This window comes from Myxocyprinus asiaticus, chromosome 19 (assembly GCF_019703515.2).
Source record: "Myxocyprinus asiaticus isolate MX2 ecotype Aquarium Trade chromosome 19, UBuf_Myxa_2, whole genome shotgun sequence".
Classification (NCBI taxonomy): Eukaryota; Metazoa; Chordata; class Actinopteri; order Cypriniformes; family Catostomidae; genus Myxocyprinus; species Myxocyprinus asiaticus.
In genome coordinates this window covers 1,493,745-1,512,983 of record NC_059362.1, presented here as the reverse complement: position 1 = coordinate 1,512,983, position 19,239 = coordinate 1,493,745, and the positions used below count along the sequence as shown (strand labels likewise).

At 38.1% G+C, this 19,239-nt stretch overlaps 2 protein-coding genes across 9 annotated transcripts in view; both read left to right on the top strand.

Annotated features, from left to right (window-relative positions):
- Window positions 1-3,347: 3,347 nt before the first annotated feature.
- Window positions 3,348-16,247, top strand: LOC127410036 (heterogeneous nuclear ribonucleoprotein Q). Of its 7 annotated transcripts, none has more exons than XM_051645037.1 (12): window positions 3,348-3,502; window positions 4,113-4,272; window positions 6,832-6,950; window positions 7,037-7,144; window positions 7,317-7,430; window positions 10,760-10,936; window positions 11,179-11,314; window positions 11,421-11,626; window positions 12,082-12,231; window positions 12,312-12,433; window positions 12,542-12,917; window positions 14,552-16,247. In XM_051645037.1, the coding sequence occupies exons 2-12, from the start codon at window positions 4,125-4,127 to the stop codon at window positions 14,588-14,590; spliced, it is 1,695 nt and encodes a 564-aa protein (XP_051500997.1). In that variant the 5' UTR covers window positions 3,348-3,502; window positions 4,113-4,124; the 3' UTR covers window positions 14,591-16,247. The 7 variants fall into 7 exon arrangements, with proteins under 7 accessions (XP_051500997.1, XP_051500996.1, XP_051500995.1 ...); XM_051645036.1 differs by having other exon boundaries at window positions 14,549-16,247; XM_051645035.1 differs by having other exon boundaries at window positions 12,542-13,059.
- Window positions 16,248-18,550: 2,303 nt separating this feature from the next.
- LOC127410272 (mitotic checkpoint serine/threonine-protein kinase BUB1-like) overlaps window positions 18,551-19,239 on the top strand; it is a 65,539-nt gene continuing 64,850 nt past the window's right edge. For both annotated transcript variants that reach the window (XM_051645457.1, XM_051645458.1), the window contains exon 1: window positions 18,551-18,719. In XM_051645457.1, the coding sequence (XP_051501417.1) occupies window positions 18,697-18,719 (23 nt within the window). In that variant the 5' untranslated portion in view covers window positions 18,551-18,696. The remainder of the gene's footprint in view (window positions 18,720-19,239) is intronic.

Here is a 19,239-nt window from a genome sequence, read left to right as displayed (position 1 = left end):
CAAAACCCTGTTTCAAACCCCAAACTACCTTGTTTATGGGCCCGCTTTTTTTTAGAAGGAGAAATACAGGCGAAAACGCAGTTGTGTTTGAGGCATTTCACGGCTGAATGTTTTACTTAGTTGATCAATTCTGAATAAAACGTGAGTCAGATGTGGAGAAAGTGGCTGAAGTTTATTCATAATTTTAATGCAGGCATCCTTCGGAGGTATATCTTGGGATGTACAAAGTGTTCTTTATTCTTTATATTTAGTGTATTGTGATCAAATGTTGAAATAATAACCATTCTTTTAAAAGGGAGGAGCCATTCAACATGTCCCACTTCCTGTTTCAGTACAAAATACATCAAAACCCCCCAAAAAACTGCACTCCTCAAGGCACTTCACTGCGACTTTGATGTGAACAAACAGCTAGCAAACGTCTTAAAAAGAGCAGATGCACAGATATTCTATATCATAAACGTCTTGAAAACATCTGCTGAATGTTGTTCTAACATCCAACTTTACAGTGTTTCAGCAATGAAATGCAGATGACTTAACACTCTAAAGATGTCTGTAAAAATGTAATCTTCCCGATGAAAATGTCTGGTCACATTTATACATGTGCTTTCAGTGTATTGTTATTGGGACTCTTGGTTTCATGTATGTTCAGACTACAGTGGCACAAATCCAATTTACAGTGAAAATACTAGAATGGCAAGTTAAAAGCATGCATTGGAAGTTTTTGTGTGTGTGTGTGTGTGTGTGTGTTTGTAAACTGGTATGTCAGTGCACACTGACTTAATATTCTGATGACTTTTATTGATTCAAGTACGAAGTGAGGGACTGACTGAATGATAGAATGAGCGTGAACAAGTTTTCATGCACAAGAGTATTATGATATGCATCAGAATTTGGTACCAGTGCACTGATGAAATTAACAGTTGGATGTGTAGAAACTTCCTTCAGATAAACAACGACAAGACAGAGTTAATCGTATTTGGCAACAAAGGCGAAATTCCCAAGGTGAACACATACCTTGACTCCAGGGGTCTAAAGACAAAAAATCAAGTCAGGAATCTTGGTGTCAGTTTGGAGTCAGACATTAGTTTCAGTAGTCACATCAAAGCAAAAACGAAATCAGCCTACTATCATCACAAAAATATAGCCAGAATTAGACATTTGTATCCAGTCAAGACTTAGAGAAACTTGTTCATGTGTTCATCACAAATAGGGTGGACTACTGCAATGGACTCCTCACCGGTCTTCAAAAAAGACCATCAGACATCTGCAGCTCATTCAAATAGCTGCTGTCAAGATTCTTACCCGAACCAAAAAATCTGAGCATATTATTCCAGTCCTCATGTATTTACACTTTTTCAGGACTTTTTTCAGTTTCAGGAATTTAACTTTTATGGTGTGCAAATACAAAGAGAATTTATTTACCCCCATAAAATGATTTTAACCCCTTAAAATGTAAACCCTCTGGCAGGTCCAAAGGGCACTATATCACGAAAAAAGTGTATGCTTAAAACATTAAAGTCTCCGTATACGTAAGTCAGGTATATGAGCTATCATTTGAAATCTTAGAATCTGAACTTTTCATAGATAACATCACTTCTGCATTTATATTACTTAAAATAACAAAATAAGGCCTCAAAACATTTGCGTTGAAAATTAGCGCCCCCAGAGGTAATGGTGTAGAAATATTTATATGAAAATAAAAGTCCTTCACATAGAACATAAATGGACAAGTCATATATCAAATGAAAGCTCAAGAATGTGACTGTATAGTTAATCTTGTTACCCTTATACCACAGTTCGAAAGATTTTCAAAAGAATCTCAAAGTGAAATATGATTTCTGTAAGTCATCAAATATAAATGTTACTTTTATGCTCTGATAACTGCTGCTGTAAGCCCTAAATTGCCAAAAACATTATATCTGCTTTTACCTTATGCAGTGAGCCATAGTTTACTTGTCTGTGAGCTTGATTGGCTGAATAATTCAATTATATATCTTAAATGGATATAATTAATTTAGTGTGTGTGAGTGTGTGTGCGCACTCCTGTTAGATTTCCGGGTAGCCTTGCAAAACGTATTCTCGATTGCACAACAACAAGTGCATTAAACTTTTCACATTTTTCAGGGCTGAACAATAAGGATTCTCTCATGATGTTGTCTTGTCTAATACAACAATTAAATGATTGTTCACAACATTCAAAAGTTTCAAAACAACATTTATTAACTGATGGTTTGAAAACTGAAAATAAAAACACCATTAAACACAAAACAGTCAAAAACATGTTATGAGTGTGAAATACAATACAGAAAAAAATAACAACAATAATAATACAAAACACATAAAGAAAAATGAATGTTTGGGCAGTTACATGAATTTGAAAAGCTTTATAATTTGTATTGTTTTCATAAGTTTCTGGTTTTGTGTTCTCATGTTTGAAAGGGTTTCAAAATACATCTTAAGATCAGTGTTACAGAAGGTAATATATGAGGGGTTTTTCTGAGTTACTCTTGTCTTGTGAATGTAAAACTTTGCAAAAATAATTAAAAGATTAATTTGGGTTTTGTAAATTAAGTAAAATATCATATGGTTTTAAATGTAAAGATTTGTTACATTTTATTATCATGTCCAATTTAAAGTCAATCCAAACGTAACAAAGGGCAATAAAAAAAATTAATGTTCAATATCTTCAACTGATGTGTTGCAAAAAGTACATTTTTCACACACAGTATGGATATATCTACTAATAGCTGCATTTACAGGATAACATGGATGAATAATTTTGTAAATCATTTCCTTTATTTTGTTAGAAATAACATTTATAAGGTAATGTCCAGATGCTGTGCCATGATAAATGGTGAGGTTTAAGGCATTTGGATTTACATGGGGGATTGGATTCGTTTCTTATTAAATTATTATTAAAACATTGATCAAATATAGAAAGACCATTTACTAAACGTTGGGGATTTTGTAAGGTTGTATCATTAATATCTACAATTGAGGATTTGGTTAAGGTTAATATGCCACTGGGGATAGCCTTAATTATTTTTCATTTACAAAAGAACCATATTTTTAAATAAAATTGGGGTAAGTGTAGAATTGCCCATTCTTGTCAATAAGTTGATTTACAATTAATATGTTATGCCGGAACCAATTCTCCATGTACTATGACTTGTTGTTATAAGTAATATTACCATTGTTACAAATAAAACACCTATTGAGAGGGAAACTGTGCTTGTACAAAAGTGACCAGTACGGTAATGCTCGTTATCCGGTTTGTATATTGTATGCAATTGTATATTGCCCGTGATCAACTGCGCCAGAAACCCCATCGATGCGCGCGTGCGCGACACAGTAGATAGAGAGACCGCGCGTGAGCAGCGCTGCCCGCCATTTTACATTATTGGGAATCAAGCGGAGCTCTGCCGGGGAGTCATTTACCCGCCGCCCCCCGTGCATCAATTCTACACAAACCGACCCGAACAGATCAGCAAAACGTCGTCAGGTAAGTCTGCGCCCGCTCTGGGGTGACTTTAGCGGCGAAGGGCTTTATTTGACCGGTGTTTGGGAACAATGCGAGGGGCGCGCGGGGGAGGGGTGCACCGGACACGTTCAGCACATTAGCGCGGTGAGATCAGGCCTCCAGCTCGTTTCAAACATCAAAACCAGTTAAATGTGTGTTCTATGGGCATTAGTGTGTATGCAGTAACGCGGAGCAGGTGTGTGTTTTTAATGACTGCATTCTTTCTTTTGTACCTAAAACATTAAGGCGTTTTAGCATGCATTATAGTATGTACTGTGTCTATAATGGGTTAGTCTGTATTACACATGGACTTGACTTACGGGGTCAAATCACGTTAAAAACACACCGGCTGATTGGTTTTTGTGTCTGTATGTGTTGTGCGATTGCTATAATGGATTGAGCATTGTATATGGAGAAATAGGTGATAACATCAGTCAAACTGTATTTATCATTGCATATTCAATATGATTGTACAAAATTGAGGTTACAGTGCTGACTTAATGAAACCCTATTGATAAAACTGAATACCCAAGTGATTTGTCTGCTGTCTCTATCCAAACCTGGATTAATTTATCTCATTGTATTTGAACAGATTTCTGGAGACATGGCCACAGAACATATTAATGGGAATGGTACTGAAGAACCAATGGACACGTCTGCTGCAGTTACCCATTCTGAACACTTCAACACTTTATTAGAAGCTGGTTTACCACAAAAAGTTGCTGAAAAGCTAGATGAAATTTACCTAGCAGGTAAGCCAAAACTTGGACCCTCCAAAGTGATTCCTGTGTATCCCATTCAATGCATGTTGAACTGTACGTGTCATTTCTGTCTTTTTTGAGTAGGGAATTGGAACGCAATGAGCAACTTTGTGTGGTTTCACCACAAAATGGGTACTGCGGTGTTAAATGATGCTGAATTGTAACGGCACACCGGACCGCAATAATAAAGGCTGAATTGAGCGTGTCTGGTCCGATCTGGAGAGAAGAGCCATTCAGGGGGATTAGCTCTCCGTTGTTAAAGGGGTATGGGGAGGGGGCAACACGGGCCAGCTGGGCATATCCCGGGACAATAGATGCAGCTGTCTGGAGCAGAGACAGGTGATGTCCCCCCACGGCTTATCACTAACAGATGCTTGTTATAAAGAGGGGTGGGGCACTAATATAATCCTTATTATTTTACTGTATGGATAAGGCTGCGAGTTTGACTGGATTTAGGCAGTGCATTAGTTAGGCTTATTAAGATTCATTCCAGTGATTGCAAGTTTTATTTTCATTTTACAGGTGGTGAAAGTGAAATTTAACCAGGGCAGAACTGGGGGCAAAATATACCTTTTTAATGGATTCCTTATTTATAACAGAACTGCTAATATTTCATCGTTTTCTATACTAGACCTGTCTAGTACTACAGATATTGCATAAAATGAGTTGATTTTACTGGTATAAGCGTAGATGTTAAAAAAAGAATATTTTATTTTTATTGAAGTGATTGAAATAAATGACACTATGATTAGAAACAAATATCACCTTATAAAGGGTTTAAAATTGTGATTTGCCTAGGAAATTTGTAATAGTAATTATCTTATTATAAACATAAGTATATAAGTATAAAGTTTTCTAGTTTTGCTCCACTCAAATATTTCATTGGCTAGAAATTGCTCTTTGTGAGTGCAAGTAATAATAATAATTAATAATTTAAATTATTAATTAAATTAATTATTTATCACACATTATACATTTGCACATATACAGTGAAATTCTTCTTTTTCACATATCCCAGCTAGGCTGGGGTCAGAGTGCAGGGTCAGCCATGATACGGCGCCCCTGGAGCAGATAGGGTTAAGGGCCTTGCTCAAGGGCCCAACAGTGGCATCTTGGCGGTGCTGGGGCTTGAACCCCCGACCTTCTGATCAGTAACCCAGAGCCTTAACCGCTGAGCCACCACTGCCCCAGTGGTGGCTCAGTGGGTGTTTTCTCACAAAACCCTTCAAGAAAATGTCTTTGATTTGGAGTCAAATATGGCAATACAAACTAAAGTCTGAAATTATATTTGACATAAAGAAAATGAAGTCTACATTTAAGATCAGTAACATGTCCAGACAATATTCCATTGTTTTCAATGATTCTTATTGCCGTAAGTTTTTCACTGTATTACAGTAAATGTTGTCAAATTATTTATTGCAATCAGCGAAACTAGAAGGCAGTACCAAGTAGGGATGGGTGTTTTCAGTAATTGTGTAGTCGACTATTCAAACCCACAAAAAATTAGTTATCAAATGTAAGTTAAAATTAACAAGTGACACAAATTTATATTTAGTTTTATACACAAACGTTTCCAAGAATGGTTTCAAAATAAGAATTTCAACAATCTATGCTTTTTTTGGGGGGGGGGGAATGAAATGAACAATGTGTATTAATACATTTAAAAATTCTTACATAGAAACCAATACTTGTGCAACGCACAAACATTGAGTCTACATATAAATGCTATCACGTTTTTATCATTTCACATATTATTCAGAAAAACAAGTGGTGAAAGTTGGCTTTTTATAAAATTTGCTCTGCCCGTGTTCAGATATATAAAAAGAAAATATATATTTCAAGTATTGCTAGTGCAAAGCTAGGCGACATTTTCTTTCATCCGATGACATGCACTGCGCCACCAGTGGACTCGGTTGTAACTGCGAGATTTGGTGACAGATTCGGCAGGCCAATGCATAAAGAAAAATCCATTTGCGTAGTGTTCTTAAAATCGACTAGCTGGTGCAGAACGAGTACTCGATTAGTTGATTACTCATGCACATCCCTAGAACCAAGGGAGTACCGCTATAATGTATAAATCGTTACAATTTAAATAAAAAAAAAATTCTCCACTGCGGTAATCAGAATTGGAGGGTAAAATGTGTTACTGTCCAAAAAATTATGTCATAATTTTATTAAAATCTTAATTGCCCTAAAAATAAATGCAAAATAACTTATTTGTTTCTTTTGATTTTGAGTAAAATAGGACCAGGACATTTTCTTGACGGGTTTTGTCATTTATTTTTTGTGATAAATCAAGTAATCATTAATAAACGTGTAAATTCGTTGATCAGAGTTACTTTTTTGTTTCAAAGCAGATGTCATCTATGAATACTGTTTTATACCTTGTCCAAATGATGATACACTTGAACTCTCTCTCCAAGTAACTTCTGTTACTCTGATGTACAACAAAAGAGTCTGATTGGATACAGGTTATGAAGCATCACCTCATGACATCGCAATATGCAGGGATTAATCCACACTGAGGTCTCTCTGATTTCCTCCCTGCAGGCCTTGTAGCTCACAGTGACCTGGATGAGAGGGCCATAGAAGCCCTGAAAGAGTTCAATGAGGAAGGTGCACTGCAAGTTCTTGTTCAGTTCAAAGAGAGTGATCTATCCCATGTGCAAGTAAGTGCACTCACAGTGTTGTGTATGAGTGATTCCAGTTAAATGCGAGATGTTTTATTACTTGCGCGTTCTCTCTTGTAACCCAGAACAAAAGTGCCTTTCTCTGTGGCGTGATGAAGACCTACAGACAGAGAGAGAAGCAGGGGACCAAAGTTCTAGACTCCACTAAAGGACCAGATGAGGCAAAAATTAAAGTGCGTTCCAATTGAAAAGTTGTTCTTGATAGATTATATTTTTCCCTCTAAACCTGTTTGTTGTGGTTTGTATAATTAGCTGAAACGCAGTTGATTTATTCAGTTTATTTGCCATGTTGGGCTGTAAATAGACTCCAGGCTGTGTTGGTAACTTTCCTGTGTTTCCTTACAGACCTTGCTTGATAGAACCGGCTACACCCTAGATGTCACTACAGGTCAACGCAAATACGGTGGTCCTCCACCAGAGTCCGTTTACACTGGTGTTCAGCCATCAATAGGAACGGAGGTAATTCACATCAGAACAGTGTCCGCCTTTCAATACAACACTGAATGAAGTGGAGTCATTACAGTTTCAAATGTTTGATCAGATGTCTGTTACAGATTGTTGCCACTTCAGGGCTCGATGGCCCGGGGCCAGTGTGAGAGAGATTCGGGCCAATTGCTAGAACTGTCACTTTCCCGATTGGGCCAGTGCTGCATTTATAACATTAGTGCAAGCAAACAACAAGCGAGAGAGCACAAAAATTACACAGTGAACAAAGTATTCTAAACAAGGAGCGAGCGTGAGTATATTTATCTCGCAAAGATGCGCGAGCGCATAATATACTGGACGCGCCAAGGCACAGTCGCGTGCATGCACAAGATCGTGCAGACACCGAGTGCACTCTCCTAGCACTGTCCTTGCTCTTTTCCAAGTGTCTTAGCAGCAGCTATTACCAATGTGTAGAAAATAGAAGGAAAAAAAACACCACTTTATGAATTTTGTAGTGGGATTTAATGTCTTGTGTACATTAAGTATCCCCGCACATTCCGTGTTCACAGTGCGGGAAATCCCCACATTTTTCGTTTTTTCATGTTGGTGAAAATTAGTAATCCACACATTGGAACACAATAAATCAACAGTTTCTTTCTATAGGACTGAAAATCCATGTCTCTCCGTACATATGTCTCATCATCATCTCTCTCTGTGCAGCGTAGACTGTTTAACATGCATGTGCTCTCGTAAAGGGACGGAGCGCTAGTTTTATTAACACTGTAAAAAAACAAGCACATTTTCTCTCATTAATTCGCCTTTAGAGATGAAGCACCGAATGAGATGTAATAAACTTTGTTAAACCCCAGTTATACATGTGTCTGGAAATCACAAGCTGCTCAATATCCAAAATTTAAGTATAGATTGAATTAGGTTAGTTTCAAAATGTAATCATTAATTCGACATAATGGCGTTTGATATGAAAAGAAACAAAATCACTATGGCTATTATTATCGGAGCTGTTCAACTGCAAGGTGAAGATGAATATTTGAAAAAGTCTACTTCATATCATCCTCATAAAATACCTGGTACATGTCTCATTTCTGGACCGTACAGGTGTTTTTGTGCTTTGTGCATCAGTCTGTGTTGGTCTTTAGGTTGTCTGATTTCATGTTATATACACATTCTTAATTCACATATTAGGCCTAATATCTCCCTAATGTATATTACATGTCACAACCGATTTGGTAGCAAGTCTCTTCTCATGGATTATGTTTATTCAGACAATAATCACATCTTTAACTCAGTGATTAAATCTTTGATCCTGTGTGTGAATACACTACACATGGCCAAAAGTTGCATGACAGCATGACTAAACGGGTGACCGAAAACCCATCATCTGCACAACAGAACTCTTCACTTAAAAACTCATGTGTAAATGGCAGTATGGCTGAGGTTAATATGTATTTATGAATTTATATCTGTAAAGTGCTTATATGGGATTACATAAAGCATAAGTCATATCTTGCAAATTATAAATGTGATTCAGTTTGGGGGGACATTGTCATAAAATATTTTTTTTTACATATATTATCTTTGGACACATTTTTAAAGCCATGATGGTAAAACAGCTATTTATCATTTTTTTGTGTTGGGTCCAGTGAAAATTTTGGCAGGGCCAGTAAAAATCTGAAGCACTGGCCCAACCGGGCCAGTAGAAAAAAAATCCTTAGCGTTGAGCCCTGCACTTTCTTTGTGGTGGACAATCAGGTTGTCCAAATGATGAATTATGTACACTGTTCTGGAGTAACTTTGTTACGCTGACAGTTTACTGTTAAGATCTGACTCGACAGCCTCGCCAACGATGCACATTTGGAAACCACCTGGACGCTGTAAAAGCCAAACTTTGCTGCTCAGATGTTAGAATGTTTAACCACTCCACAGATTTCATATTAGCAAACTATAGTTTTGGCAAGTCTTTTAGGACATCTACTTTGTGCACGACAGGAGTCATTTTTCCAACAATTGTTTACAGACAGATTGTTTCACATTTAATTGACTATAATCACAATTCCAGTGGGTCAGAAGTTTACATACACTAAGTTAACTGCCTTTAAGCAGCTTGGAACATTTTCTGGAATTTTGTCAAGCCTTTAGGCAATTAGCTTCTGATAGGCTAATTGGAGTCAATTGGAGGTGTACCTGTGGATGTATTTTAAAGCCTACCTTCAAACTCAGTGCCTCTTTGCTTGACATTGTGAAAATAAAAAGAAATCAGCCAAGACCTAAGAAAAAAATTGTGGACCTCCACAAGTCTGGTTCATCCTTGGGAGCAATTTCCAAACGCCTGAAGGTACCACATTCATCTGTACAAACAATAGCATGCAAGTATAAATACCATGGGACCACACCATCATACCGCTCAGGAAGGAGGCTCATTCTGTCTCCTAGAGATGAACATAGTTTGGTGTTAAAAGTGCAAATCAATCCCAGAACAACAGCAAAGGACCTTGTGAAGATGCTGGCAGACAAGTATCTATATCCACAGTAAAGCAAGTCCTATATCGACATAATATGGAAGGAAGAAGCCACTGCTCCAAAACTGCCATAAAAAAGCCAGACTACAGATCTTTTTGGAGAAATGTCCTCTGGTCTGATGAAACAAAAATTGAACTTTTTGACCATAATGCTAATGTTATGTTTTAAGGAAAAAGGGTGAGTCTTGCAAGCCGAAGAACACCATCCCAACCATGAAGCATGGGGTTGGCAGCATCATGTTGTGGGGGCACTTTGCTGCAGGAGGGACTGGTGCACTTCACAAAATAGATGGCATCATGAGGAAGGAAAATTATGTGGATATATTGAAGCCACATCTCAAGACATCAGACAGGAAGTTAAAGCTCGATCGCAAATGGGTCTTCCAAATGGACAATGACCCCAAGCATACCTCCAAAGTTGTGGAAAAATGGCTTAAGGACAACACAGTCAAGGTATTGGAGTGGCCATCACAAAGCCCTGACCTCAATCCGAGAGAAAATTTGTGGGCAGAACTGAAAAAGTGTGTGCGAGCAAGGAGGCCTACACTTCTGTATATAAACTTCTCCACTGGGAATGTGATGAGAGAAATAAAAGCTAAAATAAATAATCTCTCTACTATTATTCTGACATTTCACATTCTTACAATAAAGTAGTGATCCTAACTACTTAGTCATTTATGGCCTTACTCTGAAGTGTCAGCTCTTTAGCCATCTGTTTGAGAATTTGAGGATAAAGAAAGTTCTTAAATTCATAACGCAGCACCTTGTGTAAATAGATTGATCTGTCAGGCACTGTCATTTACGTTTCCAATCTCTGTCCTGCAGATCTTTGTTGGGAAGATCCCAAGGGACTTGTTTGAGGATGAGTTGGTGCCTCTGTTTGAGAAGGCGGGGCCCATCTGGGATCTGCGTCTGATGATGGATCCATTGAGCGGCCTGAACAGGGGTTATGCCTTCCTCACTTTCTGCACTAAAGAAGCTGCACAGGAGGCTGTCAAGCTAGTAAGACTGTTTCTAGACCTAAAGTGCATGTGTGGCACTTTTTTCTTCTGTTTTTGATTTACATTATAGTTCAGTACAAGACTAAAAGAACAAGACGTCTTAAATACTTTTCAGAAAACCAAATGATTTTATCTTAATCTTGTCCTTTTTAATTCCTTTTGTTGATACAGCATTGCATCATCTACAGAATGAGGCATTGCAAATTCAATGTGTTCAAATCAACTTTTATTTTCTCCCCCCAGTGTAACAATCATGAAATTCGCCCCGGCAAACACATTGGCGTGTGTATTTCAGTTGCAAACAACAGACTCTTTGTGGGCTCCATTCCCAAGAGCAAGACAAAAGAACAGATTGTTGAAGAGTTTTCCAAAGTCACAGGTGACTTGAAATTCCTTGCTCTGGGCTGCATATTTAAGTGGTTTTTTTTTTAAATGTACAAAATGATTTGCAGTAAGTGGTCTTTAATGTCTCTTCTCATCATCAGAGGGTCTTACGGATGTAATCCTTTACCATCAGCCGGATGATAAGAAAAAGAACAGGGGCTTCTGTTTTCTGGAGTACGAGGACCACAAAGCGGCAGCGCAGGCTCGCCGGAGGCTCATGAGCGGGAAGGTTAAAGTCTGGGGTAATGTGGTCACTGTCGAGTGGGCCGACCCGATCGAGGACCCTGACCCAGAGGTCATGGCAAAGGTCAGGACGTTAACCACCCACAACTCAAACTCACTTTTTTTTTTTTAGTCTGACTAGTTATACTGAATTTTAAATCACTGGATTGAGATGTTTTATGAGTAATTTTTCTGTCATATTGAAATAGAACAATGGGTTCTTGAATTTAGGATGCAATAATTGATATGTTGAATTCATTCTCTTAAGACAATGAATTCTAAAAATCGAAATTGTCACATGATTAAATCACACAGCAACCAGTTTGTCCAAATTATGAATTTTGTCCACTGTAGAGTAACATTGTTACGCTGACATTTTACCACTAAGATCTGACTCGACAGCCTCTCCTAGATTGTTCATAGCCAACACTAGCTTTGGTCTCCTGGCTAATGTACTTTTATGTTATGGGTGCCCCATTGATGTGATGGGTTTCTATATGTGCACGGAGATCACAATCTCATCTCCATTTGTGCACTTAGGTGAAAGTGTTGTTTGTCAGGAACCTGGCCAACAGTGTAACGGAGGAAATACTTGAAAAAGCATTTGGTCAGTTTGGCAAACTGGAGCGAGTGAAGAAACTGAAAGATTATGCCTTCATTCACTTCGATGAAAGAGATGGTGCTGTCAAGGTGAGATTTCTTTCGCTTTGAAACATTATAAATTGTTTTTTAGAATGATGATGACCATAGTGTGTTATGGATGTTCACAGGCATTGGCTGAAATGAATGGTAGAGATTTGGAAGGAGAGCACATTGAAATTGTGTTTGCCAAGCCACCCGACCAGAAACGAAAAGAGAGGAAGGCGCAGCGTCAAGCAGCGAAGACTCAAATGTGAGTTATGCATGCAACTGTGCTGGAAATGAATGGATTTCTTGTTGTAGTTCAATGCATAGTGCGCATTTCATCAGGGTTAAGCATGTTTATGCTCTTTTCTTCCAGGTATGATGATTACTACTATTATAGTCCACCTCAAATGCCTCCTCCCGCCAGGGGCCGTGGCAGGGGTGCCAGTCGCGGGGGTTACTCGTACCCACCCGACTATTACGCCTACGAAGATTACTACGATTATTATGGCTACGATTACCATAACTACAGGGGTGGCTATGATGACCCGTACTTCGGCTACGATGATTTCCAGGCCCCCACTCGAGGGCGAGGAGGGCATGGTGGGGCCAGAGGTGGCACGTCTCCTGCACGAGGCCGAGGGGCCAGCAATCCACGGGGCAGGGCGGGCTTCCCGCAGCGCGGCGGTCCGGGAGCGAGCAGAGGCCCACGTGGAGGAGCCAGAGGCGGGGTTCTGCCGAGAGGGCGCGGGGTACGTGGTGCTCGGGGTGGACGCGGTGGAAATGTAGGAGGCAAACGCAAAGCCGATGGCTACAACCAGCCAGATTCCAAACGGCGCCAGACCATTAATCAGAACTGGGGCTCGCAACCTATTGCACAGCAACCCTTGCAAGGTGGCGATCATTCTGGTAACTATGGTTACAAATCTGACAACCAGGAGTTTTATCAGGATTCTTTTGGGCAACAGTGGAAATAGAGAACGTAGGGCATTTTCTTTTTTTTTTTTTTTTTTTTTTTTAAATAAAGCCCTTTTAATAGAGACTTGATTGGCCCTAAAAATCCATTAATGGTTGCCTCACTTCTTTTCCTGGCGGGTTTTTTGTATATATTTTAAGAATCCGCTTGGACTCGATCAGTAGTCACACCCCCACCTGCTTCTGCCGAACTGATTATGTTTTGTTTTGTTTGGAAGTCGTTGCTTTTTAAAAATCGGGATTGAAATTTTGAAATTTGCATCTCTGTGCTCCACCTCTGTCTATTTGGCTATATAGTACTATGTATGTTCATAGAAATTTTGCTCTCCATGTCTTAAGTAGGTAACAGCAACAAAAGGACAAAAAAGTAAAAAACTGTCTCAAACTGTATACAGCAACAAAAAAATAAATAATAATAAAAAAATTGTTATTTGTATGTAACAAAAGATAATGCTAGTAAAATAGCTTGTCTTGTTTTTGGATAAAACCATTAAAAAAAAAAAAAGGACATTTGATCCTTATTTTTGACTTTACATTTTGGCTTGTATTCTTTGCTGTTTGTCTGCTTTAATAAACATACACGCACCAGTGTACAAAAACTCAAATTGTGTTTCAAATTCATGTTTCGGCAAATTCTCTCTTCAAATTGCCTACAAATTTATGGAAGAAAAGGACTAAAGGTTTGCCTGTTAGACATGTGCTGCTACCTCACTGCATGCCTTCAGATTTATATCACCAAGTTCAAGTCCACATCCTCTCTCCACTCAAGCTTTGTGTAAATGCATACCCCATTTCACACAATTGCCTCCAATTGAGAGGCTTTTCTCTTTAACAATGTACTGCCATTAAAATTTTTGGGAACCTTCTCTCCCGTGACCCTGTTTTGATTTACTGGGGTTTCGTTAGAAAAACTCCACCAGACAGAGTCTGAACGCAATAATAGCCACTGAAAGCACAATTTGACCGAAGCAGCGTGTCCAGATGAGGCTTTTTTTGTCGCTGGAGGTTCTAACTCTTTGCCCTTGCACGTTTGTTACAAATTTGAGCAACGGTGGGAAATATTACCATGCATGAATTTTGTCTTTAGTATCTTTTTTTGCTTTTAGCACACTTTCTTTCTGTTTTGTATCTCTGTAAACGATCATAACCTTTTCCCACCCTTTCAAACCACCTAATTCCTGTCGCCTCGAGCCAAATCAATTGTGCTTGTTTCTCTCTCGAACTTCTTATACTTGTGCATGCCAAACCGTAGGATAGTTTCTAGTGAATGCATTTGGCTTTCTCTTATTTTGTCTTACACCATTGCTGTCTTTTGTCGTTTGTATCCTTTTGTGATTTTCTTTTTCCTTTTGTGTTGTATTTGTTGTTAACGCTCCTCTAATTTGTGTTCCTTTTGTTACCTGGCTAGCAGGGGAAAGGGGTCGAGGCTGGTCCTGACATGTACCAGTGAAGACTGACTAGCTCAGTGGGGCCACGCCAGGTGCTGCCAGTGGATGTGATGGTGGTAAGGTCCGTTCGACGGTCCACCTCAGTTCCTGCCTTACAGACGCATCTCCTCTCCCTGTCTGCCTCCCAAGATTGCCATCAACGCAAAGTTACCATTAGACACGTTTGCACTCTGTGTTTTCTGTTTTGTATTTAATTTGTTTTAGTTTTTAAACATTTCCCAGAACCCCCTTATGTTGTAAGAACATACTTGCCATTTGCAGTTACTTCTGGAGGTTGAGAGAGAGCCCAAAGGATGTTAACCCTAACATTAAATGTATTTTGCACTTTGTAGATGTTTGAAGTGGCTTGGAGGAGCTTGATGCTGTTGTTTAATTTTGTGCATTTTTAAGTGCAACTTATCATGGGATGAACATGTTAAGCTTGTATCAAGTCTTGCGGTTTTATTTTGTTCCTGTTTAGTTGTTTGAACCTGGCATGATCAGCCAGGCATTCCAGGTAAAGTGGTTCCTTTTTGGAACCTTTTTTTTTTTTTGGTTAAACGATTTTTATTTTTGTTGTTTTTATAGGGTTGGTTAACTACCTCATCATGGAGGCTGAAACTGCCCTATCTTTACTGTACATATGGAGAATTTTAATGCAAGCAGGGCTTTTTATATTCAACTTATGCACAAGGGCAACAGCAGAGCCAATGTACTTAGTGTATTATAGTCCTTTTGTAATGATGCTGAACAGTCAGACTGGGCATGTGAATGACACTCATAAGATGAGTCTAAAGAAGCCTTGCCTTCATCCATCCAGTCTGAGCCAAGCGAGCCACCCGCTTCTGAGGATGTTGTTACTGGTTTGAAGACCTGTTAGGAGGATGTTACATTTTTATAAAGGCTTGAACTTGAAGCTTTAGCCATGTTTCTCCAACCCCCTGCGATTGAACCACACTTAAAAATGTTTCAAGAATATGCAGTCCATGCTGATGGCTGCTTTATCCATTTGAAACCAACCTCACCCCATTCGTATACTGTCACCTAAACATGCACTATTTGCCATCGTTTGTAAAGGTAAGTTCAGAATTATGACATGCACATCAGTGAGACTATGTTCTCATGGATGACCAATCAGATCTAAGAGAACTGTAATGACTTGTGCTTCCTAGTTCTTCTCTCAGTGAATGAGTAATCGTTTTGCTCCATCCATGGCACTGGACTGGATTGGTGAGTGGTTCAGTGTCTTTAATGTGAGCTGTGATCTGGGAGGAAGGACAGGGATTATGATGTCATTTAACTGGGCACACCATAGCTGCCTTGTCATCACTTTTAATGTGATGGGTTAAGATATGCATCATTTTGGGCATGTTATCGGCAACTTCAATTTGGTCTCTTGTACAGGGTTTATCTTTTTTATTTATTTATTTATTAACCCCCCCCCCCCCCCAGAGATCCTGCAATGTTTTTCTTTTTTTTAGCCTCTTTGAAAATATTGACTGGATTTTGAACATGATAGACTGTGCCATTATTTCTGTATCACTGGCCATTTTTTTTTTTTTTTATACAAACAAACAAACAAATGGTTTGTTTTAAATACATAACTGGTGCATAAGTGTTTTTGCATTCCTGCAAATAAATTTTGTAAAAGGAAGTTGTGTGGACTTGTTTTATCATTTAGGTCTCGAGTGTTTATGGCTTAAAGCAGTCTAATTGGTTTTGTTTAGACCGTTAAATTGAAGATACCTTAAGGTGCACTCAGTAATTTTTCCTCATAAAAGTTTTACTCCTAAAAACATGAAGTCATTTTGAAACACTATGTATAAAATCATGAGCACTCGCATTAAAATGAAGACACATCAGTAACCTTATAAAAGCTGTTTTCTTCTACATGTTACAATCACATGACCAGCTGAATACTACTCACTTCATCTCAGTAACGTCCTGTTATTGGACACTTTCACTCATTAAAGTAATCATGTGAATCTGACTGTGAATAATACATTTCTACAATGTCATCTGAAACTGAAAACTATTGATGTTAAATGATGCTGCATCCAAGCTGTTGGGTGTCAGTGTAAGTCCAAGATGACACAAAGACAAAAGTTAAAGACAAAGTAAAATACTTTAAATGGTAAGTGAAATAAGTTGGATGAATTAGAATATATAATTAGCCTAGTTAATCATTTGCACTCATTGTACATAGTGTTTCCCTAATGACAAATGTATATTTGTCTAAAAATAATGGGTTATGAAAATAGATATTAAGGCAATGTTGGTGATATTTGACATCCAATATAAATGACATGTTTTATTTGTATACTATTACATGCATCATACCAAGGGTCCAGCTAGGCATTCCTGGAACCTTACATTTAATACTACTGGAATTGTTATGGGCCTCCAGTTCCCATTTTTCACCTCATCGAATGGGGCATCTATGTATTTGTCTCTATAATTTTACATCACTACAAGGGGACACTGGCTCCTCACAAAATGAGCCGATGCAGTTCAGGTTAGAGTTACCTATCTATCTAGTCCCATCTTTACCCTGCAAGGGAAAATAAAGAGAAAAGAGGAAAGAACAGCGCCATTGTATTATTTTTTTAACCCATTAAACTCATCGTTTTTTTTTTGTTTTTTTTTTATTTGCTTAACATATAACAATAATTGACATCATAACCAACAAAAGGAAAAAAGAAAAAGAAAAGAGGTCAGATAAATTAGAGTTTACAATTCCAATACAGAGAATAAATTAAATCCTAGACAAATGATACATGTTCTGATTGCTTTTTTGTTAACCGAAAGTGATATAGTATTCAAATAATGTTTACATTCTTTTAATAATACCAGACAGATAGGCTTGCAATTCGAAACCTTGCATTTGTGAATATACGATCTGCATAGAAAATTAATTACATTTATAATAAAGCAAGTATTTGGATCAGCATTAAAAAATCTCTGTGTGACATCACAAAGCCTTGTAAGACATTATTGGAAATAAAATAACTAATGTCTTTCCAAAATTGCACTGTATAATTGCAAGACCAAAATAAATGAAGAGTCTCAACATCAACTTGACAAAAGGAGCAATTCGTGTCAATATCAAGCCTAAATGTTTTCCCTAAAAATTGTTTGACAAGGTAAATATTATGGATTATCTTAAAATATATTTCTTATACCTTATTTGAAAGAAAAAGTTTTTGTTGCATGGACCAAATTACTCTCCAGTTTAAACTGTCAAATAAACGATTCCAATATGAGATTACAGGAGGGGCAGAGTTAATTTCTTCAAGGAAAAGAGATCTTATTTTAAGGTTTAAGCATATATTTCCAATTGTTGTGTCAACAGGTTCAGGACAGGGAACTGTTGGCCTTAAAGAATTAATATTTTTGAAAAATTTACAGAGGCCAGAAGGGATTGCATCCGAGAACAGCGCCATTATTTCACCTCATGTTAAGGAATGACGTCACAACTCGTGGGCGGGGCTACACATATTTCCGGTACGCCATTGTTTGAGCCGCTTACTTGTACAATACCTGTACACTTTAAATAGATCAATTGATACATTACTGAGTTAATTTCATGTATATGTATAAATATGTCATATGTAATTGTTCATATGTTGTTAGTATAAGGAAAATCTCCACGAGCATGAATGAACGACTGTCCTTAGAGGAGGAGCCAGTGAGTGCGGGGGGAATTGATGACGTGCGTTTTAACGGACAATGATTGGCTATTCTCATCCTGAAGGGCTGTGATTGGCTAGTCTGCATCCTGACGGGCTATGATTGGCTATTCTGCATCCTGAAGGGCTGTTATTGGCTATTCTCAACCTGAAGGACTGTAATTGGCGATTCACATCATGAAGGGCTGTGATTGGCTAATCTCATCCTGAAGGGCTGTGATTGGCTATTCTCATCCTGAAGGCTGTGATTGGTGAAGCGGTGAATTTGAAAACATTCTGTTTTCGCAAATAAGCAGTTGCCAGAGCGTGGCTAGTTGTCTACCAATAAAGTATTATTTAAACTATTCGGGATTGATAATTTGTATTAAAAAGTTCTAAATGAATTGTGTTTAACTGTAAACCTTAACAGTCGGTCTTTCAGGGTTAATCGAGAAGACACGATGGACGTTAACTCTTATTTTCAGTAAGTAGCGTGTGACAGAAACAATGTTTATATATTTCAGATCGCCTTCAGTTGTTTATTGTTTGTTTTATCGGGTTTCCTGCAATACCGAAACGGTTATTTGATTCTGTAATTGTTTGATGGCATCATTATGTTGACTTGACAAGGTTTTTTTTGTAGTTGTTTAGTCAAAATCTCTAAACCACGGCCAACATTTCTGGCAGTAACTTTTAAACTACATCCACAGACTCGACAGTTCTTCAGACTGTCCTGACTATGTCATTCCACTGCTTTTTTCTTTAGCGGATCCCATAGCCTTCCATTGACGGAACGTACAAACAGGCCAAGACTATTCAGACCTATGAAGTTTATATGCTGTTCTCTTTCTAAACTTATTCCCCCACTGAAGTGTTTATAAGGTGTTTATGCAATATAAAGATTCACCATATGCTTTGCACTTTAAGACACTATGACAGTTATATTAATCACGGTTCAATTGTATTCATGCTTTTAGCTGCACATTTCCTAATTGTCACTAATG

What these genes read in the sequence shown, in the direction of transcription:
- LOC127410036 (XM_051645031.1), top strand. Translation starts at nt 4,125, where the DNA reads ATGGCCACAGAACATATTAATGGGAATGGTACTGAAGAACCAATGGAC. An exon ending in CAGATGAGGCAAAAATTAAA is followed by an intron (nt 7,145 to 7,316) that starts GTGCGTTCCAAT and finishes GTTTCCTTACAG; the next exon opens with ACCTTGCTTGATAGAACCGG. An exon ending in AAAGAGATGGTGCTGTCAAG is followed by an intron (nt 12,232 to 12,311) that starts GTGAGATTTCTT and finishes GGATGTTCACAG; the next exon opens with GCATTGGCTGAAATGAATGG.